Raw genomic sequence first — 16648 nt, forward strand, 5'->3', positions numbered from 1 at the left:
AAAGGAGACGGCTGGCAATAAGCAGTACCTATTTTGCACTAATATGAAGAAGCCAAGACAGATATATTTAGGAGCCACTTGAACGTCTTAGTCCTTTTTGGTGTAATAGTAGGTAAATATAAAATACTGGCACCTGCTTAGTTCACAAAATCATGAACTAAAAAGTGGACAACTGCCTTGGGGAAGGGAAGAATCAATTACCTAATTACATAACAGGGAGCTGGGCATACAAAGAAAAGGGCTCAGAAGGAATATCTTGAAATCTCAAAGGTAAGAAATGCTGAAGATGAGGACTGAAATGAGACTAACCAAATGTTTTTAAGATGAAAAATGTTGCCTCCTTGAAAATATACTTTTGCCCCATATACCCTTAAGGGAAACATTCTCTCTAAGGAATATCACAATTTGGAGTTACTTAACAAGACAGCAAATAAAACCTTTATGCAGCTGTAGCAGCTATTGTCTTTGGATGGTTTATACTTAAACTATTTATTTGATGCATCTGTTATCTTATGATTACTTTTCCATTCCTTGAGTTTTATAATAACTTGAGTTTAAATTCTGAATTTTATTAGAGCCTGCTACATTCATTTTAGTGCCAGATAAAGGTATCAAATAAAGGGGGACTCTTGTGTGGGGTAAATAAATTAATTAAAGGCCAGAAATTGGGGTGTTATAGTGTAAGACATTTGAGGGACCAAAAGTCATACAATTGAAAGATATTTCATTATATTACAATAATTCATCTATAATTATATTGCTGTGGTGTAAGCAGCATATCAGTATTTAACTTATTTACTTAGGTCATAAGACTATCAGAAATGTGATCATACAATCACCCAGATCCTGTTATTGATCATTGGGAGAACACACAAAGTAATAATGTGGTCTAACACACATATAAGGCTAATAACTTAGAAATTTTCACCATTTTGAGGTACCCTGTTCTTAATAAATATGACAAGAACAGGTGCTTGAAATGTGGGCAAGGTGAATAGTAGACTTTAAATTGTATACTTTTATAAAGTATTTGAGAACATACTCCAAAAATTGAGATACAAAAGGAATTCCCTTATTAAAAAAAATAGTCACAGCTATCCTAGTAGGTTTCTTTAAAATAACTTACCTTATATAAAGCCATTTGTTATTTATTTATCAGTAATAGTTATTTATCAGCATATCATAGTTATTTAAGAAATCAGCAGTAATATAAAAAAATAAATAAAAGGCAGTCTTTCAAGGGTAACTGAATCCATAATTCCAAGACAGACCAGAATATTGAAATTAACTCAGAAGGCTTGATTTTCTGTTCCAGTGGTTCAGTGGTTTGTTTTATAGAGGCTTGGAAGAATTAATGAATTTCAAAACAGCTAATTTAATTCATTCAACCATAGGATCTGGCACAGTAATTAGAAGAAACTGGTCTTTTACAATGTCTTTCCTCTATTACTTTCCTTTTCTTATTCTTGCCTCTCGATTAGCCATATATAGTTACAAAATATATGAGTCAGGATTTATGATGATATGAAAATTACATACACTATAATCAATAAAGGAAGAAGGGAAGGGATGATTTGGCTCTATCTCCAAAACTGTTACAAAGAGAATTTAGTGTATTTGTTTCTCTTAAATCTACTTCTATTTTTCTCCTAATACCAAAAATGAGTCCTTTCATTTAACATTTTCATATGAATTATTTTTTAGTTCATTTTTGATGTGACTAAACAAAAGCTTTGTGAATTTTAAAGTGCAATTCACTGACACTAACAGCCTGCATGTACCATAACTGCTGCAAACTCAGCATCTTTCTGGTATTTAGAAGTAGAGTGAGGATGAAGATATTCTATAAGTGGGCACTACTCTGAGTGTTTGCTGAGCTCTTCTCAAAAGCCCATTCTAGATTATTCAAGGAGGCTCACCAGTTGATAAATTAGCCTTCTCTTTCCTTCCTTTTACTCTGCCTGCCATTTTACCATTTCATTTTCTGTCATGTCCTCCAGAAGAAGAGGCAATGAAAATAAATGAAAGTGAAACCCACTGATTTCCAATATTCACAATGCATCAATTACACCATCAATCATTAGAGTATACCACCCATTCTTCTGGATCATTTCCCCTTAGCAACAAAGTCCCTTTGGTTTATACTTTACTAGTATCTTCTACTAGAATGCACAGTTTTAAAAATGTCTTAAAGAGCTAACTAACACATTTCTAGACATAGTCAACCTTACTATAGATATAAATGGACATTTTCTTGATTATTGTAACCCTGTGCCTGATGGGGTCACATTCTGTGAATTAGCTACAGAGTTTGGTAATAATGCACCTAAGATTTCCCGTCATTACTGAGAACGACCATAAGCTAGGAGTACAGAATTTTCATTGACTCAGTGAGAATTAGGTAGCCATTTGGGCCACTGAAAAGTATAAAAAGTTATTTCCGATAATCATTGTGGACAAAAATGTGAACAGGATAATACATTTTGAAAATAGTTTAATATTTGCCATTTTTGTTGCCTGTGCTATTAATATATACATTGGTTCAGTAATAAATATACTATTACATAGAGTGCAATACTTTTAGTATTCATAACTGGTTGAAATTAATGCTGCTATTATCTCAAGAAAGGAATAAATAAATATCATGCCCAATTCCAAACTAATGCTCAAGAGGTTATCATCAACAAAAACTACAAAATAAACATGTTGGGCCTTTTTAAGCATGATTCCTGTAAACATCGCAAAAAAATCGCTTTTCTCAGTCCTGACATTTCGTGTGATGGCTTTAAAAGAAAACACAACATACAAATCCTATCACTTCTTTTTTTGCATAGGGGATGAATTAATCATATTTTAAAATGCAGCAATCATTCAGTGACATGTCTTCAGCACACAGCACTTGTTTTCGGTATGAATTCAGAACTTTTGAGCAATAAAAGTGCTCTGCATAAGTTTATAAAATATGCTTTCTGGATTTAAATTTAACAGAAAAATTTCAAAACAAGTCATAGTTATAATTCTAAAGTATTATGTACATAATATCCGACTACAGGAGGAAAAGCCTCACTGCAGCACAGCACAGTGTACAAATAAGCACAGTGTTTAATAGAATTTCCCTTTAGGAGTTCCTCACATCAGTGCCTCTGGGGCTAATGATTCCGTTAAAAAAGGCCCCTTCTACTTGTTGCATCCAAAGTGGAAGGGGGATGTGAGGGCAAATTTAAAGTAGATAATGGGGGGAAAAAAGGCAAAAATACAGTACATATGCTTTAAAGAGTGCACTTTATGAAACAGCTTGCTTTATTCATATTCTTTTATAAAGTGCAACATTACTTAAAACAGAGACATGTACCTTAATATTTTGCAATAACCATTAAAACAAATTGCCAGGAAAGAGCAGTGCAAAATTAAAGACATACATAGCTTAGCATGCATCTCAGATGGGTCCCCAATATAGAGCGTGGGACCTGAAGTTCTTATATCTTTTTTTTTTACTTTTTAGAAAAAGAATAATAATAGCAGGTTATCGTCACAGGTAACCATAAAATAAAAACAATAAGTTAAAATCCTCTCTGAAGAAATAAGTATATGCCACACATAAAATTCATTACAGACTCTTTTTCAAAACAGACCTTTTTTGCTGATAAATCACTGTTCAAAGGGTGAAAGTCTCTTAAAAACCCACGATGCCCACAAGGCGAAGCAAAAGGTATCATCACAGTACGAGGAACTCTTGTTGGCAGACATCTGAAGAACCTGTGACTTATTTTGTCAGCAGCTCAAATCTCACCAGTCCCTAATTAAATTGACAGACATCTTTGCTCTTTCAAAAACAGTCCCGTTGGCACCATGCTAGGTCACTAAACAGTATGACATGTGGTCTATTCACAGTAACATTCTCTGTCCAGTGCTTTTGGATGAGGATAACCAACTGGGTTTTCCTGAAAAAATTCCCTGCGAGGCAGATTCCAAGGAGACCAATGGGACACGTTTTTCAAAGCACAGAACCTGGCCACAGGCGCACGATGAGGGAGCAGAAGGGACAATGGATCATCCGTTATGCTGCTACCGTTTCTATGCTACTCAGTCTGAGAACTGGAAGAGGGTCTCTGGGTTATTGCTGTCGGCAGGATTGCTGGGCTGCAATGTCTTTGTGGGTGTCCTTTTGCCATGAGAATGGGAGGAAGAAGAGTGAGAGCTTTCACTGGAGCTGCTGCGCGTCTCGGTACTGGTGCTGGTCTTCTTCATTTTCCTTCTCTTCGCCAAAGGGGCCTTATCAACATTCTGAAGGCAAAACCCCTCTCTCTTGTATTTGTTAAAGGCCTAGGGGAGAAAACAAGGGGAACCCCCGTGAAGGTAAAAGGATTGAAGTCTTCTTGGCCGTCATGACTTATAGAGAACTTGCGTTTGGCAAGCTTGGCAACCACAGCTTCAAGTTGTTCTGGGAACATGGTCCTTAAAACCACTGTATCCAAAACTCCGGGCAGGGTACAGAAGCTCATGGGAAAGGGTTTCTGAGGGCTCTGTTTAAATCCACCTGTTAGAGCATCCAGGAGTCACAATTCTAATAAATCTTTTGAAGAGGGCAGGGCTACCTCTCAATTAAAAAACCACTGATGGACTGGAAATTCTTGAAGAATATCAGCAATCTAACTCACCTCTCTCCATTACTTTGACTAGTTCTGTGTCTGAGATTTAAAATTCCAACCACAAAGTCCCAACACAGAGCCCCTGATCTCCACTCCCACATCAATGCAATTTGGGTACATCTTGGACACAATATATGCAGAGAAGATTAGCTCTATAAACCTCAGCCTGGCTTCCTCCTCACAGCAGCCTGTCTTTACTTTTCTTAGATTCAAGCTTAGGCATTGCTGAAGTGACAACCTTACGTCATATGTCACTGAGAAGATTTGCATCACCTGCCTCAAATGCTTGCAGTTCATCTCTTCACACCTCACCAGATCCCAGTTCATTAATATTTTAATCCATTTCTGCAGCTGAAGAGGAAATGCTATCCTGTCTCCTTTCTCAAGATAATCCTTTTGGAAGTAATTGTATTTCTCTCTAACTCATTGGTTCCTTATCCTTAATGTATTTGCATCTGCTTGGCACGAATGTGCAGAATCTACAGTTATTGCTATGCAGTCGCAGCCTTTCAAGTATACAGTCTTTACTTAATACCAATTAATTTACTTCTTATCCCTCACAGTCTCTAGAACATATTATGCACAAAATGATTTTTGAATGCATGGACCTTCACATGTGCCTTAGTTCCTAATGTCTATTTATAGTTTTTACAGACAGTCATTTAGCTTATTTGAGAGAAAAAGTGATCTAATACAGACTTGTGGTTGCCAAGGGGGAAAAGGGGTCGGGGAGGGATGTATGGGGAGTTTGGAATTAACAGATGCAAACTGTTATATATAGAATGGATAAACAACAAGGTCCTACTGTATAGCTCAGGGAACTAGATTCAATATCCTGTGATAAACCATAATTGAAAAGAATATGAAAACGAATGTGTATATATATGTACAACTGAATAGCCTTGCTGTACAGAAGAAATTAACACAACATTGTAAATCAGCTATACTTCAATAAAACAAAAATTTTTTTAAAGTTCTAACAGTATGCATATTGTTTTCCTTACCGAGTCAAAAATTTCAACTATTCAAATATCAGACTACTGCCTCATCTCGCAAACTCATTCTAAATGTCAAATAAATATTTTGTGGGTTAGCGGTGACTCTGGTCCCCATGCACTTTCTGTTTATAAATGTGTTTATATCATGAAGAGATTTATAAAAGCATATCTAAAATTAAAAGAACCCATTTTAAAAATTGTATTGCTAAGAGGGTGTCTCTTAGCAATAGATTACAGAGTAAGAACATCTATCTGATCCCTTTCCAAACCGCCCTACAAGTGCAGAGCCCAGAGGCTTACATGGAAGGTTGCTTTCACACAGGTGTGCACAGCAGCTCCTGAAGACCCTAGAATGTCTGGAGTCATCAAAGGATTTGAGGATAGCTGACTGCCATCTTGAAGCCATTCATTGTATCTCAAGCCAGACATTTTAAGCCTTTTATTTGGATCGACTGTGAGAAGTCCTGTGGGAATAAATAAGATATTTTTATTTTATGATTTGTCATTTCAAATATAGTTTAAAATCAACCTCAGACATAGATCTCAATTATGTTCACAGGACATGATGGTTTCTGTAAGGTGTCAACCTCCTACAAAGATAATTATGTACATTTTATGTACATTTAAATCCCCTAGTGAATACCAGATGCTAATAATAAAGCCCACAGTAGCCTATATCTGGAGGCTGTAGGCTAGCTGGCTTTCCAATCAGGAGAAAATAACCACCTAAAACAAGGCCTCCCACTAGTGACCAGGCAAACTCCCCCAAAACAAAGAGTACCGAGATTTACTTCATTCATGTACAAACATCTTCTACAAGTTAGGGAGTGTGGAGGTATGGAGATGGACACTCAGAGAAGAGCTGTGGGGAGGCACACAGACAAAACCCAGGTCTCATCCATCACATTACAGGACAAGTGTTGTAGCACGAGCCAAGTGCACAGCAGGCCCAGGGGAAAGGCTCAGCCTAGGGAGTGCGGGCACCCTGGAAGGCTCCCAGGAGACGAGTCCTGGGGGATGAGCCGTAGTGGGTTTGATGAAGAAGGGTGCCCTTGTTCAGGGAGTAGGAATAGCACGTGTAAAGGGGAGCAGATTCCGAGCGCTCAGCACATTTGAGGAATTCAAGTGTTCGAGAATGGTGGAGCGAAGGTGACAGGAAGCAGAGGCAGGCAGGGCCAGGCTGTGAAGCGCTTTGAATTGTGAAGGCTGCACTATGGAGTTTGACCTGAAGCTCACAGGGATTGTCTGAAGGATTTTTAACAGAAAAGAGGCATGATTGCATTTGGCTATTAAGAAGGTCACTGTGCCAATGGATGACAACCACGTAAAGTGAAAGGAAGTGAGACAAGTTGAAAGCATGTTGTGGGTTTTAGGAGAGAGACGAGGACAAGAACTAAGGTGACAGCCATGTGAATGGGGAGGAGGGGTGGCTGGGAGGGATGCTGCGCCCGCAGGACTGGGTGCCTGGCTGCGGAAGGCGAGGGAGGTTGCGGGGATCTAGGGTGATGCTGGGTCCTGTCCTGGTGATCTGGCTTCGTGGCCATGTAAAAAGAGGGGGAAAGGAGGAGGCACATGCTTGGGGGAAAGGAGAGTAAAAAGGAAGAGGTTCATTTTGAAGGTGTGAGGCTGAGATGCTGGTGGATCCAAGTGCTAATGCACATAGTGAATGTGGATAAGATTACTGAGGGAGAGTGTTCTGAGAAGAAAATAAGGCTGAATAGAGTTGCCTGAAACCTTTTAGAACACACAGGGATTCCTTGAGTAATTCACAAACAAATATATGTCATGGGTATGATTCCACTTCAGTCACTACACATCATATAAAATATGAAATTTTTCATTAGATTCTTACCTTGGATCAAATCTTTAGCCTCTTGGGATACATTCTTCCAGGCTTCTCCTTCAAAGGAGAAATCTCCCTTTTTAATTTTCTTCATGATTTCCACCGCACTGGTGCACGTCAAACTTTTGTCATGAGATTGGAATGGAACTTGCCCTGACAACATTGTATACTATCAAGAAAAAAAAGGAGCAAAACAGAATGTCTACCAAAATCACCATCAAAGCCACTCTGGTAATTTCATTACCAACTTAGCGTAATTTCCTAGATATTACACTTAGCATTACTGCGTTTAAAAGATTACATGACTTCAATCACTGAAACCACCAACACATTTCAGACTTGTATATAAAGAGGTATGGCTTACTATGATATCAAGATTTAAAACCATTTTGATAACTGTATTCAGACAAGAAGAATAAAAAAGGGATACTCTAACCATCTCAAAAGATGGTATTAATGTTGACAGGGGGGTGTGTACATGCCAAAGGAATTGCAGGCCCTGGCTAAAATGGCCCAGCAGGGATCAGGGGACACAAATAAGAATGGATCTTGAAGACGCTGAGCTGGAGTGGGTGTGTGGAACATAAGACCTGACTGACGGAGAAGAAATTATTGCCATGGAAACACTTGTCTGAGACTCAGGATTCAACATCCTGGCAGGGACACCTGGAGCCAGTACGAGTAGTCAGCTGAAATGGCTCCTTGAAGCTCGAACAAAACTGTGTACTGGGGTGAGCAGATGTGCTGATTCGTAAAGCTGCAGCAGCAGTCGCTGTTCTATGGACATGGCACACTCAGAATCAACCCGAGGAGGTCCAGAAGACACAGCAAATTACATGCATAGGTGCCCATCACCTCTCTCTGTTGCACCAATGCTTCTTTCTTAACTCACACCTATGGCCTCACTGAGGGGGGCTCCCGATGATCAACTGATGAAAGAAGAAAGGAAATTGGGCCTACTTGTCAGGTGGGTTGGCATTCTTTCACTCGGGTGCAGCTGGCCTGTTAGAACATGAAAAGCTCAGTGAAGACACCAGCTCAGGACAATACCCTGTGGGGTGGGGTGCTGTCCTTTAGGACTGTGCTGAACCAATGGCTGATCCATTGGTGCTGGGTCCCCCATATCTAGATTCTATGGGCGCACGACCCACTTATAGAATTCACGTTTCCTGTTCTTCAGCCTTAGGGTCTGCTCAGTTAGAGGTCTTGGTTCCGTGAACTCAAGTGATCAGCTCCACTTGGTAACAGTAGGTGGCAACTCAGTAGTGCACCCTCTGCTCTCCCTCTTTCCCTGCCTCCCTGGGATTATGGTCCTTAGGTACATGACAAAACATAAGCTTTAACTTCAGGTTCTGCTTTCTGGGGAACCCAGACTAAAATATCTTTCTATTGTTGATGAAGATTTTGACCTGTTTCCAGTTTGGGGCATTTTGAAACATGCTACTATATATCTTCTTGTACGTGTCTTTCCGTACATAAAAATACACATTTCTGTTGGCTATATCCCTGAGATTGGAACTGCTGGGTCATTTGGTCTGTGTATGTTTGGCAGATACTGCCAAGTAGTTTTCCAAAATCTGCTCGGCTTCTTATCTTACCCCACTTCCTAACAGATACATTTGTGGCTAAGTACAAGAAAATATCCTTCATATTACAGTTTTCTTGCTCTCATGTGTAATAATTCAACAGGCTTTTGCGTGGAAAAACTAATTCTCCATCTTTGGAAATCTTTAAAGGAGACTGGTGACAGGGACTTTGTAGAAAAGATCCCTTTTCTGGAAGAGTTAGAATTAAACAAACTTTAGGGCTCCTCTCAACTCCAAGATCTTACAATTTAGTTGATTATCCAGGAATCAACTTCTGTTAAGAATAATTCTGTGTCTGCAAACTGTTTGTAAATGGTGTGATAAGAAAGTATCTATATACATAAAGATATACATCTCTCTCTCTCTATGTGTATATATATGTATGTATACACACACAAGAGGGAATTAGGGAGAAAGGAAAAGTAAATGTGGCAACATGTTTAAATGTTCACAGTGTTATTCTCCCAAATTTTCTCTAGGTTTGAAATTTTCACAATAAAATTTTGGGAAGAAAGTGAAAAAATAAGAAATCCTGAATAAAACACTTGGAAGAAGTATGTTTTAAATGTTATTATATTCCATCCTGTGGGTATGCTATATATTCCTATGGGATAGCATATAATCCTATCCTACGTTTTCTAAATACTGTCTGTTAAGCTCTGAATCATTGTGTGCCTTAAAATTCATATGCCAAAGAGCCAACCCCCAATGTGAGTGTATTTGCAGGTAGGAACTTTATGGAAGTAAAGGTAATGAAGTCATGAGGGTGTGGTCCTCATCCAATAGGATTAGTGTCTTTACAAAAAGAGACACCAGGGAGCTGGCTCTCTCTCTCTCTCTCTCTCTCTAAGCACATGCACTGAAGAGAGGCCATGTGAGGACACAGTGAACAGATGGCTGTTTGCAACCAAAGGGGAAAGACCTCACCAGATACCAACCTTCTGGCACCTTGATATTGGACTTTCCAGCCTCCAGAACTGTGAAATAAATTTCTGTTAAGTCACCCAGTCTGCAGTATTTCATTATGGTGGCCCTGAGCAGACTTAAGACACTGTGTAAACTCTATTTTAATTAAAGTCCTGTGAATTTCCAGTGAACTGCACATACATGAGGTAGACTGAGTTGTAATCAAAGCTGCATGATATGACGTGATGCATCTTCCTGAAGTATTTGTTTTACCCAATGGGGGTAACATAAATTATTTTCATATTAAAGTATCCATATTCATGTGTATTAGATGCAACATGTAAAAGGGCCATAGATTTCTAAGGCAAACCAGACGACCCACCCCCAGAAAATTTTGTGCTTACTATGGGATAGCTCAGGCTTTGTATCTAGATCCTCTGGAGGTATGCACTCATTTATATGGAAAAGTTTGCAAAGCATTCTTCTTCTTATTTTTTTTTTTGGACAGTTTAATGCAGGTGCTAACTATGCTTTTCATCTGTATTTCGTGTCTCTAAAAGGCAAGGATTTTTAAAAACCACAACCACAACCTATTATCACACCTAAAACAATTAGCAGTCATTCCTTTGTATCATCCAATATCCAGTCAATATTCAAATTTCTCCAATTGTGTTATATATATTGTATAAATATATCTGTATGACTTAGATTTACAGTTTGAATTTAATAAATAGATTTGAAATTAGAATTTGAATCAGAATTCAAGTAAGATGCAAACACTGTTTCTTAAATGTCTTTTAATCTATAGGTTCCCAGGCTATTTTTTTCTCATAATTTATTTGCTGGAGAAACTCGGTTGTTTGTCCTGCAGAACTTCCCGCAGTCTGTACGTTGTGATTGTACTCTTGTGGTATCATTTAATCTGTTCTTTGTCCCCTGTTCCCATTTAAAACTTGACAATTAGATCTAGAGAGAAGACTGGCTTCTCTCCATGCCATTATACAAAGTTATTTCCATAGACACGGCATTTGGAGTCTCTAAAATACCTGTCTGCATGTCTAAGATTGTCTTTTAAAACCTTAAAAAGCATGGTAATTATATTTGGCCTGTATTTAAGTAAGGGCTGTTTTACAAGGGGTAAACATATTATTGCTAAAAAAGAAAGGCTCTTTTTTATTTAGACGAATTTTTTAGGAGAGTGCTACTGAAATCAGTTTAAGTCAAACAAAACTCTCAAATCTACAGAAATTAGTTTTTTATTTTAATTTAAAAATCATATTCATAAATATGTAATTTCAGTTTGAAAATTATAAATAATGACTTAAAACTGCTGAAATAAAAACTATATAAAGCTTAAAAATAAAAGAACCATCCTGCAAGGACAACTGGCTGCCATTGGGGGAAAACAAACTGACACCAAAATAAATCCCAGATGGAGTGCATAAGTATAAAAATAAAACATAATTCTAAAGGAAAATTTAAGAGAATATTTTTATAATCTTGGGTTGGGGTGGAGTGACAATCTGACATCAAAGCCAGATACCATAAAGGAAAAGACTAACATATCCTACAACATAAAAATAAAAAAACTTCTCTATTTAAGCCTCTCAAAAAACAAAATTAAAACCCCATATTACTACAAACAAAGTTTTCAAAGACATGAAAAACCAGAAAAAACATTTCCAATATTAATGGCAGACAAAGAATTAAAATCCTTCATAGACCTTTAAGTTTCCATAAGAAAAATTTCCCCATAGGAAAGTGGGCAAAGCTCATAAACAGCAATTCATAATACAGAAAATAAAAATGTTCAAATACACGAAAAGATGCTCAAACTGAATACTCATCAAGGAAGTGCATGCAAATTATAACAACAGTAGGAAATAATTTAAAATTGAAATTGATAGTATCCAATGTATTCACATACAGTTGATGAGAACATGATCTGATAAACCTTCTAGAAGGAAATACAGGCATATATGTCAAAATAAAGATCTATATATCCTTCTCCTAGGAATCTATTCTAAGGAAATAATGAGATATCAAACTACATATATAACATAATCTCATTTGTTAAAAAAAACCTGAATATATATACAAATATATAGAGAAATCTGTAGAAAGATATAAAGCATACATAATAGGGGGTAGGGATGGGAGGAGAGTAAGAGCTTACACAATATTATCTCTGTATGATGAGATTACGAGTGATCTCACTTTGTTCCTTATATCTTTCTCTGTTGTCTGAAAACTTCTCCCTATGATTATGCATTACAGGTTATATGCAGAAAACATAAAACTATTTTGAGAAAAAAACATGCCGAGATTCTTCTAGCTTAATGTTCTGTTTCTGATCCCGGCATCCAAAGAGATTTTGTGAAAAGCATGCTCACCACGATTACTATAAGTTACTATAAATATTTTTAGTTTTTTCTATTAATTTGTTAATTTATCCTAAGTGATATTCCTTAATTACCTTTTAGCCTGAAAATCTCAGAGAATATATTTTAAAATATTTTTCTATTAATGAGTCACTTAGCTATTTTCACATTATATCTAACATGCATATCTTATGAAAATATACTACTGCTTCTTTTAAAATACATATATACACAACTGTAATTCACATTAAACACAGTTGCCTTAAATATTCCAGAATAAACCAAAATAAAAATTCCTACATTTTCTCCAATGTAAATTTTAAGAAAGGGAAATAGTCAGGCCTTTTACTGAAAAGAAAAGAAACCAATTTGCCAATTTTCTCACAAATTTAAGAAAAACAGCAAAGAGAGAGATATACAGAGGACATCAGAGAACTGACTGGGTTTAACGGCCTGACATATGAACTCACCAAAATGACACCCAAGCTCCAGAGGTCACAGGACTCATCATAGCCATTGTGATTCAAGAGCTCTGGGGCGGCGTAGTGAAGAGTGAAGCACGGCGTCTTCAGAGGCTGATTATCGGGTGGCTTTAAGCGTGCAAATCCAAAATCAATTACTTTAATTTCCAAATTGTCATTTTCATCAGTGAACAATAAATTCTGCAAGATACAAACACTTCATTAGTTTCTCATTAAAATGGGACTTGGTGATGCATTTATGCAATATTACCTGTCTATCTATTTACATTGGATTCAGATACAGAAAGGTCTGACAGGGTGGGTTTGGGACCTGGATGTCAGCGTACTGTTGCTCTCTGCTTTATACTTTTCTGTATCACATCAATTTGTACAAGGTCATGTGGAACATTTTCAGTGGGACCATGTCTCTTCTTTGTCTATGCTTTCCCTTCTGCTTGTGTCTGTCTTCGACCTCCTCCACCAACCTCCCTTCCAACCTGGCTCTCAGGCATCTAATCCTCATTTAGAGATGCCACCTAACAGAAGATGAAAATTATTATATATTCTTCTAGCATTTACTTTTCTTTCCTGGCACGTATCAGCTCTGCAATATTAGACCACATTACCCACATTAGACCATAATTCCATGAGGCCAGCAACTGTGCGTCTACCTTATTCATGACTCTCTCATGTAGTAGATGCTTTGGTAAATATTTGTCCATTGAATGAAATCATAAATAAAATAGTTATGCATAATATCTAGTAAAGCCTATTAAAGAATACATGGTGGAGACATACATTTCAGAAATATTTTTTCCAAAACAGTTAATACTTGAACATTTTTGATGCTTATGGATATTACCCCTCTATTATTCAGAAAACATTGTTATTTTGAATCATTTGCCAAGCCGTGTCGATCACTAAGGTTTTACTGATTACTTTTGTATTTACCACTTGTTTAAAAAAATCTAACTGTACTGATGGGCAAATCACCATTTTTATTAGTACATCAAGCTAGTACCCACAGTAATTGAATCTGATTATATTGTCTTTAGACATCCTAATAAAATCTGTTATGCCTTTTTGATCATTAAATTATTCCCCAGTTCTGGAACACCATTTGCTTTTTAATATTATTTGAAGTGAAATAATATACATCATAGAATGCTTCACTGATACAAAGAAGAAAAATCTTCTAGGCCCCCGTTCAAAAGTTAAAAATGAATGAAGTGGTAAGAAAGAAGCAAAAAAATTAACTGAAAAGTTTTCTTAAATTTTCTATTATACAAAATGTCTAATCCTGAATTTGTGATGGAATTAAAATGTGAATATAATACAATGTAAGGCTTCACCACAACTGAAGTCATAGCTGGCGTTCATGGACCAGGTACTTGGGATAAGTCTCAGCAAATGACCCCTGAACTCTTCCACAGCACAAGGCACTGTGCTACATACAGAGCAGTGGATGAAGCACACCTGGCCTGTCCTCCCAGAGCCTACAAGACTTTGGAAATGACTTTAGTGTCTTCTATACTAAGACCGGCTAAGGACTTCCTTGTTCTTAGATCTTGAAATGGAGGAGACGTGGCACGCCCCTCTTCACTCCTCTCCCAATTCTCAAAGTGTAGTTGGGTGTGTATGGTCAGAAGTGGCAGGAATTAGTCATTCAAACCACATTTATCCTTGTCTCAAGTTCTGACAGAAACTAATTTGATAAAATTTCTCAATCTTTCAAGAATATGGGGACCAGTTTGAAAAATACAAAGCAGCTTACTAAGAATGTCAGCCAGCTTCTAAATTTATTTGATTCTCACCTAGAAATTATCTTGCCTATGCAGAATATGAATATCACATAAATATCTACCAAAAGATATACAGTCAGATCTTAAAATGCTACATCAATGCGAAAGGAATTAAACTTTTAGCTTGAAAATAATATACTCTGCCACTTAAAAGTCAAAGTGAAAGCTATTTTATTATGAAAGTGTTAGTACAAAGGCACATTTTCATGTCTCCAAAATATATGTTGATTTAGGACTATAATGGTAGTAGAATGTCCTTAATAATCAGACAATTCTTCTTTTCAAATGACTATTTGAAAGAAAAGCTTTATGACAGATAAGAATTAAGCTATGTGAGTATCTTTTTACTCAGTAAAATAGGAAGGCAAATTTCAATTCCTCTGGAGAGGACAGTTGCATCATTTGAGACTCATGAGGTGACAGATGGCCAGTTATCAAAGAATAAAACATGTGAAAATGAATTCTAGACAGTCATGGAACAGATCTTTTCAATTAAAAAAATTACATGCTTGTTCCTTGTCTATCAAAAAAACAGTTAAGTGGTATGCTTTCACATTTAAAAATAGACAGCAAATCTCCAATGTACAGAGCGCCATATTTTTAGTGGGCGTTGTGTGGGAGAGTGAGAATTGTGATGAAGGAAGCAGAGGGGTAGCTATCATAGTTGCAAGTTCATAAAACACAATTCACTTTTGATTAATTACAAGTAATATGAATAACAGTAATGGAAAGTACATAGAAGCTTAAATACTTTGGGACTCAGTCAATTATATCCAAAGGCACAGAATTCCATTTTAAAAACATCCTCTTCCTACCAATAATCCAAAGTACTTAAATAAAAGGCAAAAATGGTGCTTTCTGAGAAATATTCTTTTGTAATCTAATACAAAAATAAACACCAAATTATTATTTTAAATATACTTAAAAATGCATTATAATCACATGGTAGTTAAAATTGAAATTCTATTTTAGATAGTAAATATATATAATTTTGCATAGGGTAGAGGATGATTCATTGTTATTCTTTTATAAATTATTGGGTTTTGTGTTTAAATTTTCATTATTCTTTTGATGATTTTCTAAAAGGGAGGAATTTTCACATTTTTGATCTAAAAAGGGATCATTCTAGAGTTAGAACCTTCTTTCTTAACCTTTTGAAAGGAGAAATATATAAAAAGCTGCTACTTCTACATTGCTACACAGTTCTATAAATATTATAGTACATGAGCAAAGAAAAGCACATGTAAGGATGGCATAACTCATTAAACAAAGACAATGCTTTATATTTAAAAATTTAGAACACAACAATATACATTTCTATTCATGAGCTAATCAATTTGATTACAAAAGTGAAAGATAAGCTTTCAAAATACACTGTTAAAATCCCTCTAAAATGGTATACATATAGGAGGGGCATTATTTTCTGCTACAAAAATTTCCATTGCTATTTTTAGTCCACAATTGTTGCATAAAGTATTTCTTCCATAAAAGGCTCTCACACTTACAAATATAACCTCAAGATGATCAGCTGGCAAAAAAAAAAAAGAAAGAACGAAAAGACAAATTTATTTTAGACTGAAATAGAAAAGAAAAAAAAATGCAAGAAACGTGATATTTGCAAGTATCTATTTAGCAGAAAGCCCTGAAAATAAAAAACCAAAACAACCCTCCCACCAAAAAAAAAGCCCACACATATCTGGGGGATATTTAATAATGATGCTAGATTGCATTACATGAGAAAACATGTAATTTTATACCTCGGGTTTCAAATCTCTATGTACCACTCCAACATCATGCATGTGGCTTACAGCTGAAACAAGCTTCCGCATGATGTAGCTGGCTTCTGTCTCACTGAAGTGTTTCTTTCTCTTAATGCGTTCAAATAGCTCTCCCCCGTTCAGAAGTTCCATCACTAGAAATGTGTGAAGCTAGAAAAGAAAGAAGAATAACGTGGAGGGCCTTGATGAAGAGGAGTAGAAGCTTATCAACGTATAAAACATTTCCTGACTATGAACTATTACC

At 36.5% G+C, this 16648-nt stretch overlaps 1 protein-coding gene across 7 annotated transcripts in view; it reads right to left on the bottom strand.

Moving 5' to 3' along the window:
- Positions 1–4083: 4083 nt before the first annotated feature.
- Positions 4084–16648, bottom strand: part of RPS6KA5 (ribosomal protein S6 kinase A5) — a gene marked incomplete at both ends in the record, with an annotated part of 180087 nt that continues 167522 nt past the window's right edge. For 6 of the 7 annotated variants that reach the window (XM_079699290.1, XM_079699289.1, XM_079699287.1 and 3 more), the window contains 5 exons: positions 4084–4323; positions 5948–6111; positions 7500–7659; positions 12834–13025; positions 16384–16554. In XM_079699290.1, coding sequence (XP_079555416.1) covers positions 4084–4323; positions 5948–6111; positions 7500–7659; positions 12834–13025; positions 16384–16554 — 927 coding nt within the window. The remainder of the gene's footprint in view (positions 4324–5947; positions 6112–7499; positions 7660–12833; positions 13026–16383; positions 16555–16648) is intronic. The other variant, XM_079699285.1, reaches the window with a different exon arrangement.

This window comes from Hyperoodon ampullatus (genome assembly GCF_949752795.1).
Source record: "Hyperoodon ampullatus genome assembly, chromosome: 3".
Lineage (NCBI taxonomy): Eukaryota > Metazoa > Chordata > Mammalia > Artiodactyla > Ziphiidae > Hyperoodon > Hyperoodon ampullatus.